The sequence below is a fragment of the Oryzias melastigma genome, linkage group LG16, assembly GCF_002922805.2.
Source record: "Oryzias melastigma strain HK-1 linkage group LG16, ASM292280v2, whole genome shotgun sequence".
Classification (NCBI taxonomy): Eukaryota; Metazoa; Chordata; class Actinopteri; order Beloniformes; family Adrianichthyidae; genus Oryzias; species Oryzias melastigma.
Genome location: NC_050527.1, coordinates 14,632,254 through 14,652,971, shown reverse-complemented (window position 1 = coordinate 14,652,971; position 20,718 = coordinate 14,632,254). Strand labels below are relative to the sequence as shown.

Here is a 20,718-nt window from a genome sequence, read left to right as displayed (position 1 = left end):
ATGTTTTATATGTTAACAGAAGTGCCACCATTTGTAAATCCTGTCGAATGTTAGTCAATTTTGGCTTTATCTTTCATAAAGCTATGATTCACTTCTTTGTGACAGTTTCTTTTTCATCCTTTTTTTTAAGGAAACTTCTATCTCAAAAGGTGCTCACAGACACATTTGGAAAATTTTTCATCTGTGAATGCACAAACCACTCAAAATTAGGAATTTTTTCCTAATTTTGGCAAAATGAAAACAGTTTTTGGGTTTAGCTTAACAGAAATATTTTTTGTCACTTAGTTAAATCCGAATTTCTGCTGAAAATGATATTTTTCTCATGAGATTTTCCTTCCAAAGTTTTTCTGAAAGATGCAGGTTTTTGCTCTAATGTAGAAACTGAGTATGCACTCAACCAAGTGTTATTTCCTTTAATAAAAATAGAAATATAATATATTAACTGTTATAAATGCATGCAATAGTGAAAAGCAAAGATGAAGTAAGAAACTGAGAGGGAATTCCAGACCACTCAGTGCTCCAGACCAATCTAAAGTGGCTCCCTCTGAATAAGCTCAATAATAAAAATGACACATGACACCCACTATAGCAGCCACTGGTTCAATAAAATTAATATTTAATGTTGTTTTGTAAAGTTTTATTTTCCAGTCACACACAGATACAAATGAACAAGCATTTCACATTGTGACTACATAACAACAACATGAAATGTGTAGTATTTCCTTTCAATACATTAGCTTAATTTGCAAAGGAATCCCTTTTAAACAGAAATGTATCACTTTTTACTTTGTTTTTTAAGCTCATCTGTATTTGCTGCTTTGGGAAATACGGATTGGATTTAGTTAACATAAACTCAAATATACATTACAAGCTCTTGATTTAACCCTTATGTTGTGTTTGGGTCAAAATTGACCCGTTTTCAAGTGTGAAAATGGGTCAACCTGAACGCAATACAAGAGGTTAAGCCTTTTTTTTCTTTTAAGTAAGAGCTGCATCTTTACAACAGCGTCCACATCTAATTTTAGCAAAACAAAAGAAGCTGTAGTAGATTAAAAATTAAGAGTATATATTGCCACAGCTTTTATTTTTTTAAAAATCTCTTTTCTTAAAACATGATAAATGTGACATAAACATAATTTAACAGCAACCATTGACTATATATAAGAACTGGACTCAGAGACCCCACCCCCGTTTTTCAAATCATAGACTGTATAAGTAGGAACTGGACTGAGCAACCCCTCCCTTTTCGTGTTCCAAGTGTCTGCTGGTTGCAAGAAGACCAAGTCCCATAGACTTCTATTGAAAAATAGACAGTTGTTTCTCAGTCATTTTATTTGTCAGAATAATCATTCTTCCTCTGAAGCTTCCTTCTTAGTACGTTCTTTCTAATCCTTATTTTTTATATATATTTTTTTCTTTATCACCAGCTCTTTAAGTTATAAACTGGCCAATCATATGCCTCAGTAAAAGCGTGTTGCTCCCGCCTCAAACGCTTGATTGACAGATATCCCCAAGGCACTTTCAGTGGGAGGTCATGATTGGTGACAGCAGTTCCTCTAAAAATGTGTCTCAGAGCAACTCGGACTAAAATCTCTGTCGAGGGGCGGTTTTCGGTTACAATATGGCAGTAGACGTATCAGGAAGTGACGGTGAAGGCTCTAGCCTGATTTCGCCAGGGCCAAAGGTAATGCCTTTCCTATGACGCTTGCTATGTCCAGATTGTACTTATACAGTCAATGTTTCAAACAAGAAGTACCCGCTAGCTAAGCCAAAATCCCTTAAGCTACGTACACATCGGGCATGTGACACGCTCAAGAAGCCGCTCAACAGACATTCATGAATATGCTTTTAGTGTAAGATCTCCACACTGGACTGTTATTATCTGATACTAGTGCATGAACTCGCAGTTTCAAGAGGCTTGGTGTAAAATGTCAAAGCGGTGTAAATTTCATGAATCTTTCTCCAGGCTTTTTCTTTTTATAGCTTTTCTATTCTGATATATGAAAGACTTGGTGTCACATAATTCCAAACCGTAGTTAATTATTTTCCCTTTATGATCAACATTCAAATATTTGGTACTTTAATGTTTTGAAAAAAACAAAACAAAAAAAAAACTACCCACACGTCACTACCAAATCTGAGTTCAAGTGGTTCAAAAGCCATGGATTTTTTATATAGATCTTGAAAACAGACCTCAACACTGGCATAGTGATCTGTTAACGCAAGAGTTTTGAACGTCAAAGCCCAAAATGCGCATTTACATAGTCTTACATTCGGGGTGTGTTTTGGCAAGAGTCCGGCAATACGACACGTATCGGGATACATGTGACGATACAATGTGTATCCTGATACATCTCAAGACAGTACCAGAGAATATTTCACTATTTTTCAAATTATGACTTAAGAATTATCTGAACACTAAGACATTTTTCCCAAAAGTAAAATTGGTGATCAGAACATTACACACAGCAACTGTATCTTATAAACAAGTTGCTTTTATCTAAACAATAGACCAGACAAATAGCAGTCGCAACAACCAAATAGGAAATGTGTACACACACACAAAAAAAGACAGGCAAAGCCGTACAATAAAAAAAATTAAAAAGTGATGGTGATTTAGGAAAAATTTAGGTGGAACAAAGGAAAGACACTGAACTACATGTTTATTGTAAATAATTAATGAAGTGTTGCCTTGGCAGTATTTTCAATCGGTACAGGAATTGATAAATAAAGTATCGCGATATTTCACTGAACCGATATTTTCTTAGAACTCTGGTTTACATTGGCTTTTCATTGAAAGTGGTTGCCTTAAAGTGCGTCTTAGCCCGGTGTGAACGTAACATTAGAGTTCTACTGAGAAGTAAACAGCTACAAGTCTTTTTTTGTCAGAATAACCATTCTTGCTCTGCTACCTTTTTTTCTTGCTAATCTTATTTTTTTCTTTATACCAAGTTATTCCCATTATAAACTGTCTCAATAAAAGCATGTGGTCTCACGTCGAACGTTCAAAACATTTGATAGATTCTCCCAAGTCTGTGTTCAAGTAGTAGGGGTGTGGCCTTCCAACAAGCTCACTCCTGATTGGCTAGAGTAGTTGCCACTGAAATATTGACTCGACCGACTCGAATAAATCACAGCTTTCTGATGATTTCCGGTTTTAAAATGGTGACGCCCATACCAAAAATTGCATATATTTTGTTGGAGCTGGAAGTAAGGCTTTTTCTATGGGTGACATCACACTCACTCAGTCCAGTTCTCTTATACAGTCACCTCAAAAATCTTTGCTTCTTAAATAATCTTCAATGAAAACATATCTAAACGACATAACTTCACCCTAAATTATTGATTTGTTGTGCGTTCCATTCCCAGCCCTTCTCCTGCTGTAACTTTGTTTTCTTAATTTTTCTCTTCGCTGCTTTTTCGGCACTAAATTCTGCTCTGTGCTTCTTCACTGACTCGTCGTTGCGGCTGAATTCTTTCTGTCCAGCTGTGCTTCACGTTCCACCTCATCATCATTTGCAGTCCCCTCTCCATTTCCTTCGCCCTCCTGTGACTCTCCCGTCTCCTCGCTGGCTTCCTGTTGGTTACCGTTGACGATGCTGCTCGCATCATTTTTACTCTCGTTGGCTGACTGAGGCCTTTCCGGATCATTGCTGTTTTTTATCTCTTTCTGCTCCCCTGTGTTTACATCATTAACGTGGTCATTACTGCGTTCCTCTCTGTCACCACTGCCCGGCTCCTGCTTATCTTCATCTTGATTTCCTCCTTGCTCTTCCTCCACCCCGGAGCGACCGTGGCTTCCATCGTTTTTATTTCCCTGGGTCTTATCGCTGTTAGCACTGCTGGACCTCTGCTCTTTGCTATTTATCTCCTCCTCTCTTTCGTCTGTGACCTCGCTTTTCTGTTGTGCATCAACTTCCTCCTCTTGTTCCTCGGCAGCAGCTGCTGCTCCTCCTCCTCCGCTTTGATCACTCGGCTCGTCAGCCTCTTTCATCTGTTCTTCCACTTTTTCGCCTCCTTCCTCTGGCCTTTCACCGTCTCCTTCATTGCTTGCTAATTTATCTTCCTCTGTGGTGTTTTCAGACGTACGTCCATCCTTCTCTTCTGCTTTTTCAGGATCCTCTACAGTCTTAACTTCCTCATCACGGTTCTGGGAAGGGAAATTTCAAAGGAAAGTATTGGATTATGTTAAAAAAAGAAAGATATTTTTTTAAAACTTAAACTACTTACTCAATTCAAGTTTGAGGCTATGTCCAAAAATATTATAGTCCGAAAATATCGAGTGCTTTTTAAAGCATTTAGACACCAGGCTCTCTTCCTTTTTTTTTTTTTTTTTTAAACGGTTAATACAATGTCACAGATTTCTCAAACATTTTACGAAAACTATTTATAAATCTACTGTGTTTTGATGATGAATTGAAACATGTCTTTTTCACAAAGAATTGTTCAAATGCAATCCATTGTGGTCTAGGTCTACATTCGCTAATGAAGTGAGCATCGATGCCCACTGGTATTTCGCAGAGACTTCTGGGAAATTTAAATGCACTGGGTTTGGAATTGTAGATTCCAACGGTTCTACAAAATGGTGAACACTGTGCTACAATAAATGGTGAGTAGTAAAAAGAATCGGGCAAAATCTTTGATTTTTTCACAAAGATGTAAAGATATTAGATAAGTATCAAAAAATCTATCACGCAGTGGGAGTAACATATCGGTTAGGGATACAGAAAAGCAACTGAGCAACTGCACTATCGTTTGTAAACCACAAATGTGAGCAAGATTATGTTGGTTAAAAGGTATTAAATAAATCAATAAGTAAATAATTAATTTCTGGCAAGCTGCAGCTTCCCTTTTTGTTTTTTTCTACAGTCTTTTTCTTTGTATGTACATGTGATGCAAACAAAAAGATGTCCAATCAGAAGCTTGCTTCTTCCAAGTCAATACCTGAATACAATTCTCTCTCAAATGCACTATATTTTTATTTGTAGCTTCAAATGCCATTTGAATAAGAAATATCTAGATTTTAGCGTTTTTGGTTAAAGAATCGGACTGTATCATTGTCAAAAAGTGAGTTGAATCCTCTATGTATGTGTCGATCCGTGGACCATGTGTCAAGATGCTTATCGAATTGTGTTAGAGGGAAATATACACACCCCTAATTTGTCTACAACATCTGAGCACTCTTGATTTGACTTCACAAAACTAATAAATGTCCTGATAACAGTCAGAAATGCATAAAGTAAATACATTTTCATACCTCTCCAATTGTCTCATCTTGTGGATGTTTTTCATCTGAATTTTCGTCCTCATCTTTAGTTTCTGGATCATCTGGAAACAGAAATTTCAGTTTATCAACCTGGTAAAGCTATTTTTTTATTCTTTAAAACATGTAGAAAAAAGAGAAAATGTGATTTAGACTAATACAAAGTAACAGGAAACGGCACGACATGAGAGCACTATAGTCATAAAATATGCTGAAGCCAGGGGCGGAGCTACAGGGGGCACGAGGGAGGGGGTCAGCTGTGCCCCCAGCAAAAAGCTTTTCCCTCCAAATGTTTGAGCCAATTTTAGTATCATTATTGACAAAGGTTAGGACATTGGAACAAGCTTCTTTGAATTTTATATTAGAGCCGCATTTTTATTTTCAAGAATTTCTACACATTTTGTAATCCTTTGCTTCACCTTTACAATAATATTTAGCTAGAAAAACAAACAAAACTGCTGTTTTAATGTTAAAAATAAAAAACAAATGCTCAAAATACATAGTTCTGATCCTTTCATTTCTAATGGCCTTCCACTCAGCTGATCTCAATATGCCCCCCCTCCCCGCCCCCTTTTGCCCCACATCTAAATGTTCTAGCTCCGCCCCTGGCTGAAACCCATTTGCAGCCAGAACAGAAAGCGTTCATGTGCTGTAACTACTTCCTGTCTGTTGGAAAATCTCCAGATCTCAGTCTAATATCTGCTTCAGCTTTTTCTTGTGTGGGTTTCTCTGTAAATCAAAACTGTGCCTTTCACAAGAAAAGGTGATCCAAACTAAACATTGTACGTTCAGGATTTTGGAAAGAACTAAGTCAAAGTTCAGACTCTAAACTGAAGCAAAAGCCATGATGGAGCCTTAGAAATGTTAAATGTTTGTTCTTCAACCCACTAAACTTCTAAAGACCGGAGTATCTATAAAGACAGAGCGGTCCCCAAGTGCTGCCTGATTATAAATAAATTATAAATAAAAACACTGGAGTCAATTTACACTGTAAAATTACAAGTTATGCTATTTGACAAAAGTGTTTTTGTTTATCTAAACATAAAAATTAGATTTGATATAAACTAAACGCAGGGTGCACTGTGGTGTAGTGGTTCTCGCCTCACAGCAAGAAGGTTTGAACCCCAGCCTGAACTTTTCTGTGTGCAGTTTGAATATTATTTATTTGTATTTTTGTGTATGATCTGTTAGGGCTTCCTCTCACACTCCAACAACAAAATGCCTTAAAGGTTAATTGATTATTTGTTCCTTTAGGTGTGAGTAAGTGGGTGTGTATTAGCTGGGATAGGCTCCAGCAACCCCATGATGTTAAAGGGATTCTGCAGGTTTCAAAAACAGATAGATGGATAGATACCCTAAGACCCACATATAAGTGAAATATTACTTTCCTGGTCGTGTAAGCTTTATTTACACTATTTATTTCTGATTCTTAATGTCAATAGAATCCATTTCCTTTTAGTAACAAGCTGCATCTTCCACCACAGTGCCTTCTGGATCGCTGCTGTTTTGTGTAACTGGCCAGACCTCCTTCACTAACACGCTCATTACTGATGTCTTCTCTGTCGCCACTGCTGTTCTCTGGCTGATCTTCATCTCTGTGTTTTTTTTCCTGCTCCTCCTCAGTCTGGTAAAGTGTGTTTTCCATCATCATCATCATCATCACAGACCTGGCTTCTATCACTGCTAGATCTCTGCTCCACACTCCTCCTTTGCTCTATAGTCTCAGTGGCTTCTACATTCTTCTTCTTGACTTTCTTAATTCCAGCTGTTTATTTTGTTCACGTTTATTATTTAGTTTATTTTATTTTTGTTACCTTTTTCCTCCAGATCTTCCTTGTCGTCTCCATTGGTCAGTGGGGCCTCTTCTGTGTTCTGTGTTTCTTCTTTTTCACCGTTTGCTTCTGTGTCTTTAACATCACCGTCAAGTTCCTGCAACCAAGTCACCATTTTTAGTTTGAATCAAACACTATTAAAATTGCTTACAGAAATTTGGCCCTCATTATAGCGTTTTATAAATTAAAACATGATCATGGAAATGTATAATTTTATAAAATTTGTTCAAATTGGCAAAATCCCAAAAGCTTGAATGAGATTTATATTATTTATTTTTTTCATTTTCAAAAGGGAGTATACACCCTCTTTTTATCTCCTTAAAATGATGAGTGTTGTCCTGGCAACAGCGTGTTCTGTTCAGTGCTGCATTTTTATACCTCCACAGCTTCCTGGTCCAGATGAATTTTGTAATCTGAGTTTCCACCGTTGACCTTGGGTTCGGAATCATCTGAAAACAGAAAGTCAATGTCAGAAAATATCTGAAAAATCCCTTTTCTTAAAAACATTGTAAAAAAAAAAAGGAAAATATAGGCTTTTAATTTAAGTATCAAACAACTTTCAGTGTCTGTCAGTGTAATTATCAGTGTAAACAACCAATATTTTTAAGAATTTTACTTTTTTGTAAATTTTGACTGATATATGTTAAACTACATAGAAATAAACGAAAATGTTTTTCATTTGGTTTTAAAGTTAAAACGCAGACCATGTAAGGGTTCTGTTAAAAGTATTTACCTAATGTAGGAAAACAAATGTTTCAAATCAGCAATCAACATTTCATTTTTTTTCTTGTCTAAATGATGTCATTTTGAACTCAACCATGACTCTACATACATACTTTTTTCTGTTCTGTTGTTTTATAACAGGAAACTAAAAATTCAAACTGGTTCATATATATATATATATTTTTTCATTTGGCTATTGACTAAGAGAGTTCATATATATTGTTATTTATATTTATTTATTATTTCTCCGGTTATCCTGCTGGGTGCACATATGGCACAAGCCTGACACCTAGTGGCCAAAAAGAGAAAAACCCAAAGACAAGTAAACAACTTCATTCAGACAATGGAGCTCCCACCGACAGGGTCAATGGGGATTCAGATGAGGTTACTTTGTGACACGACTGTCACATTTCATCAGGAAGATTATCATCCTTAACACTACTATCAAATCATTCAGATCACTCTAGCGGCTCGGGTATTAGCTCATAACCTCTTTAATAGCTATTGTCTAATGCACTAACACAATTTGGGAAAAACTGCAGTCCAAAAACGTGCACAGAAAAAAAAAATATGGTGACCTTTGGTTCTTTCCAGAGTATCTGTTAGAGAAGTGAACCGTCCACCTGTCATATCAAAACAACTGTGAGGGTACGCTGAGCCCCGGTAATTAAATGAGGACATGTTGCTGCAGTTCAGTGCACACTCACCTCCACCGAAGCAGTCAGTGGTTTTGTTGGAAATGAATATTGAGCTTTTCAGAGAATTTGCATGAAAGGCTTTGGAGTAATTAACCCGACACAGCATAGGAAGAATACAACTATATGCTCTAATAAACAGCACTATTAGACACTTGTTTAGACACACTGGATGAAACTGAACTTTCCAATTAGACATAAGCAGGAAAAGACTAAAGGGAGAAAAAAATGTAATTAATGTCTTTAATATTAGTTTCCACACACACCAGTTAAGAAAGAAAAATGACTGGGGTAGAGACGTTTAATGCATTTCAAATGCAAAACTGATTAAAGTTTAGCCATTGTGGGAGATGAAACGTTATGGCAATCATAACGGACCTTTTTAAGAATATTTTATGGAAATCGCTCGCATTCATTAGGAGCGAGGGCCGAACGACTGGGAGTGAGCAGCGGATGAGCTGCTATGACTCTAAACATCTTAACGTGATTTGAGGGGGAGGCAGAGGCTCATAAAAATGCAAAATCAAATTAAATACAGCATTTAGAATATCCGCTTCTTTAGCTTGATTTAATCAGTTGTATTGGGGTTCTGGCATTGCAAATGATCGGAACGTTTTATGTTGAGTGTGCAAGTGAGCCAGTGTGTGACTTCTGAAAAAAAAAAAAGTCTAATCAAGCCAACACATGCATATATTCCCGTTTTAGGCATGGAAACAGACCCAGCTCGCATTACAGGGTTAGAGCTGCACCTCATCCATCTGCATGAGTTAAAACAAGGATGCAGCTGTAAGTGGGTGTAATTACTCATTCAAATGGCTCCTGCTGCCATCATCCAAGGAAGGTAAAGTTATAAATGACAGTTGGTCTGAAGAAATGTAATAAAACCCGTCTGAAGATGAAGTGATAGGAGGCAGAGATAACACATTCCACCTCTGAAGTGACACAAGCTGCGTCCCGCCTTTCAAAATGCATTCAGTCGCATTAAAGCTCAGCTCTGATGATTTTAACTCAAATGGGCTCTGAACCTGAAAACAGTCCACAACCTGCCATCTAGTATCCGACTTTCAACTCAGAGTCAACAGGGATGTAACTGACAACACAGGTTTTTTTTTTTCCTTTCAGTTGTTGCGCGTCAATAAGGACCTCAGTACAAAACACAAAAATTTAAAAACGGAAAAAAATCTTCCCTCAAATTAATCATTAATTTATTTAATCACAAATTAGCTGGGCATTAGCATAAAATACTGATTTGTTTGCAAAAAATGCTAATTTGAATACACAAAATGCTAATCTTAAGAACACAAGTGCTAATTTGTGTGCACAAAATAGTTGTGTGCTCAAAATGCTCATTTGTGTGCCCAAAATGCTAAGTTATGTGCACAAAATGCTAATTTGTGTGCAAAAAATGCTAATTTGTGTGTACAAAATACTTATTTATATGCATAAAATTATGATTTTTGCATACAAATAATAATTTTGTGTGCAAAAAATGCTGATGAGAGTGCATGAAATGCCAATTTGAGCCCACAAAGAGCTAATTTGAAGCACAAAGTGCTAATTTTTGTGCACAAAATGATAATTTGCACAACATAGTAAATTGGAAGAAGAAAATGTCTTTTGTACTAAAAAAAAAGTGCTAATTACAGCAATCAAAATTCTTATTTCTGCACACAAACAACAAATTTGTTAGCAAAAACAACACATTTTGTGCACACAAAATAATGATTTGTGCAGGGTAAATGTTAATTCGAATGCACAAAATACTAATTTTCTACATAATATGCTAATACAATTATCATTTGTTGTTACGAAATACTGATTTGTGTGCACAAAATACCTGTTTGTGCACATAGAATGCTAATAAAATGCTAATTGGGTGCCAGAAAATACACATTTTCTTTTACACAAAGTGGTGACATATGCTAAAAAAGGCTAATTTGAGCACGTAAAATGCTATTCTCTGCACACAAACTACTAATTTGTTGGCGCAAAGACAAATTTGTTACACAAAATACTATTTGTGCGTACAAAATTCTAATCTCTATGAACAAATTGGTAACTACCATAGATTATCTCGTGCACACATAATACTCATCTGTGTACACGGAATGCTAATATGATAGTAATTTGTGGCCACAACATCCTGATTTGTGTGCAGAGAATACCAACAAATTCACACAAAATACAATTTTGCTAATGTTAATAAAATACTAATTTGTGGCTACAAAATGCTAACTTGTACAGACTCAACACTAAGTCTTGGTCAGAAATAATTCGTTTGAGGGAGCAATTTTTTTCAACTCTAACTCAGCTTGTTTGTTTATTTTTCTGTAGATGAGCTACAGCTTCATTTCTAATGACTCGATGTTAATGATCACAAAAGACGTCTGTGACATCTATGAAAAATTCATTCAGAGAGGGAGGAACGCTTTGGCTTTAGATGAGATGTTTATCTGATTTTATGAAATCCATGAATAAATGTGAGAAAGAAAAGATAATGGAGAAAGATGCACCCAGCTGCTCTTCAACTCCTGTGATCTGTTTAGCTGGTATCTTCCTGGAAAGAAAAGAGATACAGAGCAAAATAAAGCTAATCAATCACCACAGCCTAATTAGATACACATTTGTTATTACATCCTTTCCTGTTTCTGATATCCATCATGAGACTTGGAGCCTTTATAACCTCTGACAGGCAGACATCTGCCTTTAGGGCTTACTGGAAAGCTTTGGTGAATGCTTTGAATGTGGCAGTCTCTGCTGCCGTAGCTGTCAAACAGAAGACTATTTCTTTTTTTTTTTTTTTGTAGATAGCGTACACTGGAATAGTGTTGTGTTACCTTCCTTAAAGGCTCAGAGCGCTTCACAGTCACAGTTCTTTTAACCTATCCGCACACATTTACACACTGATGTCCGAACACTGGCACCAACAGTCAACCACCAGAAGCAGTGTGGGGTTCAGTGTCTTGCCCAAGGACGCCTCGACACAACCGAACCTGGTATTTTGTGGCGAGCGTGGAGTCCAGTTGTTGGTCATGTGACTTATTCAATTAAAAAAAAAAATCATTTCTTCCAAGCGCAATGTGATTTTTTTATGATAAATGCAAGTTTTTTTTTAATTGTTGTATTTATTTTCGCAATCCAATTCGCACAATTTCATAGTTAATAGAGATCCAATTACAGTCATGTTTTTTAGGAATCAGTTAAAGACGTTTTTAATCTAAATAAAATGCAAATGAGAGCTCTGTATTTTTAAGAACATTTTCTATGAAAACGATCTATGTTTCTTAAATGGGCCCTAAAATGAAAATTCCCTTTTTGAGCTTTTAGGTGTTTTATACTGTTCATTCCTCACAATAAAGAGATGAAGATATTGGGACAATGGCAGGAGAAAGGGAGCAGACTATTTCCTGGTGGTAAAGAGGAGCAGACTATTTACTGGTGAAAAAAAAAACACCTGGGCTAAAGAGTATGTACATCAATAAAAAAAAATTGAGTGAAATGGGCAGCACCCTCATGGAGCAAAAGGCAGAGCCTCAGAGATCGAGTCGTTTTACTTCCGCGTATGAAAATAGTTCATAAAAATAACTCATATTTCTGAAATTATTTGTTTTTTAGTGTTCAAAAGGTAATATATGATCCTATATATGGATTTATTTTACTCAGAGAAACGTAAGAAAAGTATGTTATGGCCCCTTTAAAATGAAAAGAAAAAAAGAATCATGCCGTCACTTCCAAATGAAATAAACTCTCTGTTTATTACGTGACGTCACTTTACGTACCTGAATCTGTCACACACACAAGACTCCTTTATGTAACCCTACAGTATATTACATATTTACACGCCCTCGATTTAATCCACTCAGCGCATGCCTGAGTTATGGTGGTGTGTAAAATAATGTTGGTAGTAACTCTGAATGGTGATTATGAAATGCTGCTACTCAGCAAGTGCACTCCAGTCACTGACCAGAGTCCTATTAAAGCGTTTTATGACTGTGGTGAGCTACTGGGAGAACGGCACAGTTGGTGTCGGGTTTATGGTGATGCGAAACGCAGGAAAAAAAACAAAAAAAAAACACAGCTCCTAAGTTTAAAATGTCAGTGCCAGACAACCAGACTCTTTGTTGGCATGTTCTCACAACGTATATGCGACAGTATGGTAAAGGTATTTAAATGATGACTAGAGCTAACTCACAAAAGATCCATTATTTTGTGCCAATACACTGAAAAGACAGCATTTCTACTCCTAAGATTCACTGAATAAAGTATTTTACTGGAGATGGATATTCTTTCCATTAATCCTTGTTTCCGAGACACCTCGGAATAAATCAATACCATGCACTTTCTCTTTAGGGAACCTTTTCAATAGTGTTGAAAAGTCTTCATATCTGCTGTAGTGTGCAGCCCTGTGCTAAGATAGCTTTGACATTAAATCAAAGGAAAGCGCCGCCTAACAATGTTGCAGTCAGACAGGAAGAGTAATATTTATAAAGGTCACGGCTTCAGCTCAATTTTTAAATAATTCATGGAGCCGGTTCTCTTTCTATTTTCTCCCTGCTTCCAGGAACCCTCCATCCAAACATCCTCATTATATCAAGGTTTTAACCTGAATGGCCTCAACTTCAGATGTATATAGATTTCCTGGGGTTATGTATATTTCATCATAAGATATAGATGGAACAAATAGGAAACTGTAGTTTAAATGTCGGTTATGTAACGTAGCTCTGAGTCCCAGAATTAAACGGTTCAAATTAGGCCGAATGGTTTTGTAGAGGTACTTGTGTTGCGCGTCGCTAGGACCAAAACCAGACATTTAAAGTCCCACTCCAGTCATCTTTTCATCTATTTTCAAAGTGTTCCTGGTGGATTTTAATTACGAGTATGCCATTTTCATCTAAAATCCAAAAGCCTGTCATTTCCTAGGACATAGTTTCTAAGAGTGACAGTCTTTAATTGGAAATTTGTGTCTGACTTGTGACTTTTTCTGCAGTTTTTTTAGCTTAGTTTATTTATTTAGAAAAAAAAAGTTGAAATTAATACACTAAGTGCTTTGCGATATGGAAAAAAATGTGTATCATGATATAAATTATTTTATATTACAATAACAATATATATCACGATATACCACTATGAAGTATCTTCAGTTATTCTCATTACATCTCATTACTTACTTTTCATGAAACACATTTTTGCACAAAACAATAGGAACGATAAAAGAGAAATGGCCCAATAAAGACTTTTCTATCGCCCACACGATTTCTATCGTCATATCGCCCAGCACTACACTCACTGATAACTATATTTATTCAAAAGAGTCTCTATTTGATACAATGCTAAACTTGTTTGAAAGGGAGATGGGGCTGAAGCTGAAGTAGTTTATTTAACCCTACTCTCTCAAACTGATTCAACTATAATAACAAAAATACAAAACAACAAAAGAAGAACAAACTGAAGAAGTTTAATGAACATTTGTTCATGTTTATGTACTACTTAGCAATATCTTCTGCATCTGCCTGTGAAACGACAGGAGCTAACGACGCTAACAACTGTTGCTAAAGACTTTTCTGATGACCACATCCAACGACAATAGCAAATGCAAAGTTTTAACCATAATGCTTGCTGAAATATCACAAAGAAAATACAAAGCTATCATCAAAGAAAGGTGGACATGCAGAAGATATTGCTTATAGTCACTTTCTAAAAAAAAAAAGAAGGAAGAAACATATTAATGTGGTCTCGGGAGGACAGTTGTCAGGTTTCCTGTCCTAAAAGCTTCCCTGCTTCAAGACCGGTCAATGTCACACCCACAAGAGCCATATACCCCACCATGATTGGTTGGTCAGCTCTGCACACAGCACTGTAAAAGTACAATTCATACAAAAATCATGGGCTGCACCAACATTAACCTTTCATATTAAAGCGGGGGCCGCAAATGGCCCACGGGCCGTCAGATAAGACCCCTGGTTTAGAGGCTCTACCGCTAGTTTACAGCCCATCACAACCAAAACCTAGAATTAGCAGAGCCACAAAAATGGCAAGAAACATTGAAGCTATCGAGCAGTATTGAGCCAGATGCCAGCTCAGACGAGGAAAATCAAAGACGTACATGAATCTGTTTGTCTGGATTCATCGGAATAGAGCAGAGTTGGTAGCTTGTACATCACACTTACAAAATTTTTCGGACAGCATTCTTACATCTGCTCCTGATTCACAACAACATGAAAAAAGAAATACCCAGAATCACAATTTTAAGCTTATTTTTTTAATAAATGTGTCCTTAATTAGATAAAATTCCACAAGAACATGTTAAAACACCAAAAACACAATTTTCATCGGAGTGGGTCTTTAAGGTCAGACTGTCTGGCTATATTCCAACTTCAGGGATGTGGCGTAAACCCCAGACATCCACAAATGTCAGTTAAATACTCTGGCCATTCAGCTCGGACGGTGATTTGTCTATCTCCCAAAGTCACATGTGTGCCTGCCAAGCTATACCAAAACCAACACCGCGGATTCGATTAGAGGTGACAGACAGGAGGAAAATCGTGCCATCAGAAATGTCAGATATGACCCTAACCCTACATTTGGCATGTCACAGCTGAAACATTTGTTAGCCGATTAATGTAGCAGATTAGTACGTCTTCACAGCTTTTATTTTTAATCTAGTAATCCTGCATCAAAGGGGTGATTTTTTTCTGCCACAGCTGAAAGGGTAAGATGCACAAGGATACTGTCTAGAATGTGACATATGAGCACATGAAATAAAAACTTAAAAAAGACACACATAAATGCACCAACTTTCCAACAACACAAAGTGTTTCTATCTTTCAGCCTCCACTGCTTTGGTCTTCTTTTTTATACAATTTAAGTCACACGGACTCATCTCCCAATGCTGCTCTGAAGCCCATTTTACCCTGACAGGCGCTGTAGATTCACATGCTAACAGGGCTAATTCCCCAAGGAAGATTTACATTTTATGACACCAGAGGAAGAGGCTTGATCTGGTTGGATGGCTCGTGCAAAAACAGAGTGAAAGACATAAACAGACCCCCGCTCGCAAACGAACTCCCACATCTTTACCTCAGGCTCGCACAAGCAAGGCGAGGAGCGCTTTCATTTCTCTTTGTTAAAAGTGACACATGAAGTCTTTCTGAGGAAAACTGTGTGAGCAGGTGACGATGTGCATCCTTCCAGCAGCTTAAATTGGACAGATGCTCTCGGAGATGGAGCCAACAGGCAATCTAGAGCTTTTTAACACACTTTGTTTGTAAAGAATACGACAACTAAGCAAAAACAAAGTACTTTATTAAGAAGGGTAGTTGATGTTTACCTCGGTTTGTGTCTCAGAGTTGATTTTGTAGGAATCTTATTAAAAGGAGAAGTCAAAAAGGCATTTTTACAAGCTTAAAGTCCTACTCTGATTATCTTTTGATTGATCCAAAATCAAACCTAGCAAAATAAAAAAAAATTAAAAAAAAAAAAAATTTTTTTTAGGACATAGTTTCATTAGAAAGTTGCCTCTGAGTTGTGGGTGGGACCTTTGGCGCAGAGTAACCCCGCCCCTACTTCCCGACAACCATCTATTTACACTAGGGTTGCCAAGATTAGTTGATTAATCATGACAATGTCGACTATTGAAATAGTTCACAACTTATTTAATAGTTTATTTAGTCGTTTTTTTTTTAATCTGAAAACTAGGGTGCATGCTTTCTGATGTGCCATTTTTTGGGTGCAGTAGTGCGATGTAGTGATGTCATAGGGGCTTATAGGATGACTCAAGTACCATAACAACACGCCAATGGTGCTTGAAAGTGGGAAACAAATGTGTGTTTTACATCCAGTCAACACGTGATCCGATAAGTCAACTAATCGAAAAAAAAAATAATAGGTGATTAGTCGACTATTAAAATAATAGTTTGTAGTTGCCCTAATTTACACTTTATCACTAGTTTACAGCCACTCACCCCCCCAAACCTAATGCTACATTCACACCGAGCTCAGAAACACACACTCAAGCGACCACCATCAATGAAAAGTCTATGTAAATGCACCTTTTAGCACATTTCTGATTTACGCATTCAAAATTCTTGTGTATATGCACATTTTTTTGGACTCCGTACAAAACACACAGCTTCAAAAGTTAAACAAGTTGAGCTTTGACCAATCAGGGAAGATTTGGTAGTGACTTATGGATGATGTCCCCTCTAAAACATGGAAGTACCAACCGTTTGAAAATTGATCATGGAGGAGCAATTAATAGCGGTTTGTGCCCGGCCAGAATTATACAACACCAAGTCGTAATCTGAATTCTGCCCTCCCTACCCCTCCATTAGTAGTAGTAGCATTTTGTAGTGCTAAGGGTGTCCAAAATAGCTTTTTAAGGGCCTACCCTCTAAGTGGGGGAAGAAGAGCCCTCCGTCGCAAAGGGGTTCCATGTCACGCTAAAGAGAAGCGCTTTTCTTCACGTGGGTGTGCTCTGAAGCAGAGAAGTTGACATTTAAATGTAAGTAATGACTTTTGTTGTAGTATGACCTTTTTAAAGTTATTAAACCATTGTTGTTATGTATATTTAAGCACTGGAAGCTCCACGCTAACGCTAGCTGACCAGCGACTATTGATGACGTCATTGAGTGAAATTGACGTCTGAATTTGGAGACACTATTTTTCCATAACTCTCTATGTGGGGGTTAAATGTAGAGGTAGGGAGAAAGAGATGAATTGAGATTTGGTTCAAGCCTTTCCTATATTAGAATAGAGCTGTGCAAGAAAAGCTTGGAGCAAGATTCACAAGATTTGAACCACTTTGGTTGACTAATGTAAATTTATGGGTTTTTTTTGTGAAATTAACATTTACTTACTTTGCTTTTACATTTTGCACTAAGCCTCAGTGTATTTAAGTCTCTGGTTTTCAGTTCATCATTGTCAGGTCATCTGCTCTGTTCCGTTACCAGTTTTTGTTTCTTTATGGGTTTTTTTCATGTTTTGTTACTTTATTAAATGCTTTATGTTCCCACCCGTCACCAAGCCTGGTCTCCTGCGTTTGGGTCCTCCACCATCTAATCCTGACAAACCGATCCATCAGAATGGAGCGGTGCAGGGAGCCTATGGCTTGCCGTAGTAGCTAGACAACTACAAGCTTTTTCCTATGTTTTTGCATTTCCTCCTGATTCACAATCATTTGAATTCAGAAATACTCAGAAATGCAACTTTAAGCAAAATTTTCTTTACATATGTCATGTTAAAAACACCACAAATATATTTTTTTATTGTAGTGGGTCTTTAACACACAGTAAAAAACAGCACTTTCTAGGATCCCCCTTAGCTATAATTAATATTCTCCTTCATTAATGCACCTGAGGAGACATGGATAAGAAAAGATGATTATCAATAAAGCCGTCCTCCTCCGTCTGTATCTTTCCCTTCCTGTCTCTCTTAATGCCGTCTGTCTGTCAGTCTGTCTGTCCTTCTTCCTTACAGCACAGGCCTCTTTTGTTGATATTCACAGAAGCAATTTAGCCACAGCAAGAAGCACCGGCAAGTAAAAATCTGCTTTGATGACTCTAAATGGGAAGATTATCCAAATGAAAGGTAATTACCCAAACTCCACCCAGCACCTTCAATATCTGTCTCTTTTTTTATTTTTTTATCATGGCTCAAAGCTCATGCTCTAGCAACTCAACCTATTCACGGTTTTCCCCATTTAATTCCGCCTGTTTCTCTAGCTTTTTCCTCCTTTTTCATCATCTCATTCCTCCTCTTAAACCAGCTCTTTTCGATAAATCCACATTTTCTACTTTTAACTTCAACTGTTTTTACCTGCCCTCGCGTCTCGAGGGGGCCATTAAACTGAATTGTCCACAGAGGTCCTTTAAGGAAAGGAACTGATAAACACCCTCCTTCTATTCCGAGGTTAGCAACAGCTGCCAATGGCCTCTATAGAAACCGAGCACCGATGCACAAACGGCTAAATTGGACGAATAATTAACTGCTTTCAAGCGGGCTGCTGCAGCCGTGCTGAGCGTGACAGCCACAATATCATTTCAAACTCCGCACGTCTTTGTTGCGGCGGGTTCAAATTCAGCCGGTGACCTTTGCTGCATGAGTTGTCGTTCCTCCCAACGCCTTTGTCCTCCTCCGGTGTTTGATCTAATGAAGCAGAGACGTTAAATGCTTGACAAAATACCAGACACAACTTGCTGCACTTTTACTCAGTCTGGCTGATAGACGGTAAATAAGCGGTGCTGGTGTTAAAACACACACACATCCTGGTCGTGGCAGAACACGAGGTAGAAGCTCAAGTTGCAGTATCCAGTCGGTCTCTTTTGTCTTCTTCCTTCCAACGAAATCAACATCTCTCCCTCAAAAATACATAAATGATGGCGTGACACCTTCGCAGTCATCTTTTGTTTCCTCTTCTAAAGTTTCACTCGGAGACACGGTTTTCTTCCACAGCCTCTGCCAACTTTTTTTTTTTTTTTTTCCCTGAGCTCCGGCTCGCTAAAGAGCTGAATGCATTAAGCTCCCATCCAGGGAGGGGAGGATTTCTCTCAGGGAAAATTAACGGCAAAAACACCTCTGTGCTGCTGTGAATCATGAAAGTGAGAAGAACACAGAGTTCCTGCTGAGACGCTCGATACGAGTGCAAACTGAGGAAAAGCTCATACAGTACATGCAAAGATATGGACAGGCGCTTTTATTTTGAAGGAGACGACAAAGGAAAAGTAATCAATTTAATGGAAGAAGCATGACTAAAAGGAATTGCATCATTTATTTATTATCTTGCGATGGAGCTAAACAAATAAGAAAACTATTGTGTCTTGTTAACATGACAGCAATTCAAAGAGATTTTAAAGGTCAAACCACAGAGGGGAGTCCAGAAGGAGCAGACTGCCTCGTCTGACGCCTGATCTACTTCCTGCCTCTATGTTAATTCAATATTTGATGACTGAAAATAATTTAGTTTTTTCTGCTTTTCTGTACCTCTCAAACGATTTCTTTGATACGGTGAAGACTATTACAGCGGAGGATACAAAAACATGCGTAAACTTGTTCGGGCACATGTTCCATGTCTCCTCCTTTGATGCAAAATGCCAGCTCCCTAGAACCACGGACGCACATTCTCCACGCTTCAGCTGTCAACTCTGCTGCCAAAGGAGCAAAAAAAAAAAAAAAAAGGCACAACATCCATCTTAAAACGGCAGAGTGACGTAATGTGGTTCAAACAATAAATAGAGTAAAAATGTGATAATTTTGGCCAAAATAAAATGAAAAATAATCTTTTTTTGTATACTTTTTTTTGTAAATTATAACAGACAGCTTCAAAAGCAACCTCAGTTTTCATTTGCCGTGACTGTTGTCACCGCCAAGCGCGAGCTGAAGTTTCCAGAGGACAATTACCAACACTGATCACAAGCACAGAAGATGATGTAATGTGTTTCTCGAAATAGTTGTTCATGTCATCATGCTGGACCTACTTTCACACAGTCAGACGTTCGGTTTGCAGAGCAACAGTGCCTCTATGTGGACGTTCAGGTGCTGAGCAGGTCCTTGGATATTTGAAAGACCGACCATTACGTCATGGGATGTGTGTTCAACAAAACAACACACCATCAAAAAAAATAAAAAATGAGGTATGTCAAGTGTAAAAGATGCAAAAACAACAAAAAAATATCAGAGGGAGCAAGTCTGGGGTGCTAAGAGTTTGGGGTGTCATATCCCTCAGAGCACCTAAAACGCTTACAAAACCATAATATCATCATATCAGTTCATCTATTCATATACAACTGCAAGAAAAACTATGTGAACCCCTTGATCTGACACCACACAGGAATCCACTAAAAAACGTTGATTCATGTTTGAAGTTTGCAAAAAAGCATCTATGCTCCTCAGCACTGTTGATTAATATTCTGTGGACAGATTAAACCACACGTGAGTTCTTTGGATGGAACACACAACGCTATGTGTGGAGAAAAAAAATACACAGCATGAAAGGCCTCGTCCCAATTATGAAATATGGTGGAGGAAGCTTCATGATTTGGGTGGATTTCTGTCATTGATGAAAAAATTAAGTAGCAAGTTTATCAAACCCTTTTGCAAGAAATCAGAATGACCCAAACAGAAGAGAATACGACTTCTGGAGTGGTCCAGTCAAAGTTCTAACCTCAACCTGATTGAGATTCTGTGGAAGAATTCACACCAGACATCCCAA

At 37.6% G+C, this 20,718-nt stretch overlaps 1 protein-coding gene across 1 annotated transcript in view; it reads right to left on the bottom strand.

The window, feature by feature from the left end:
- Positions 1 to 1,368: 1,368 nt before the first annotated feature.
- Positions 1,369 to 20,718, bottom strand: part of LOC112143613 (doublecortin domain-containing protein 2) — a 28,049-nt gene continuing 8,699 nt past the window's right edge. The window contains exons 8-11 of the mRNA XM_024267707.2: positions 7,474 to 7,544; positions 7,078 to 7,192; positions 5,258 to 5,328; positions 1,369 to 4,150 (exon numbers count right to left, since the gene is read on the bottom strand). Of these exons, the coding sequence (XP_024123475.1) occupies positions 3,449 to 4,150; positions 5,258 to 5,328; positions 7,078 to 7,192; positions 7,474 to 7,544 (959 nt within the window). The 3' untranslated portion in view covers positions 1,369 to 3,448. The remainder of the gene's footprint in view (positions 4,151 to 5,257; positions 5,329 to 7,077; positions 7,193 to 7,473; positions 7,545 to 20,718) is intronic.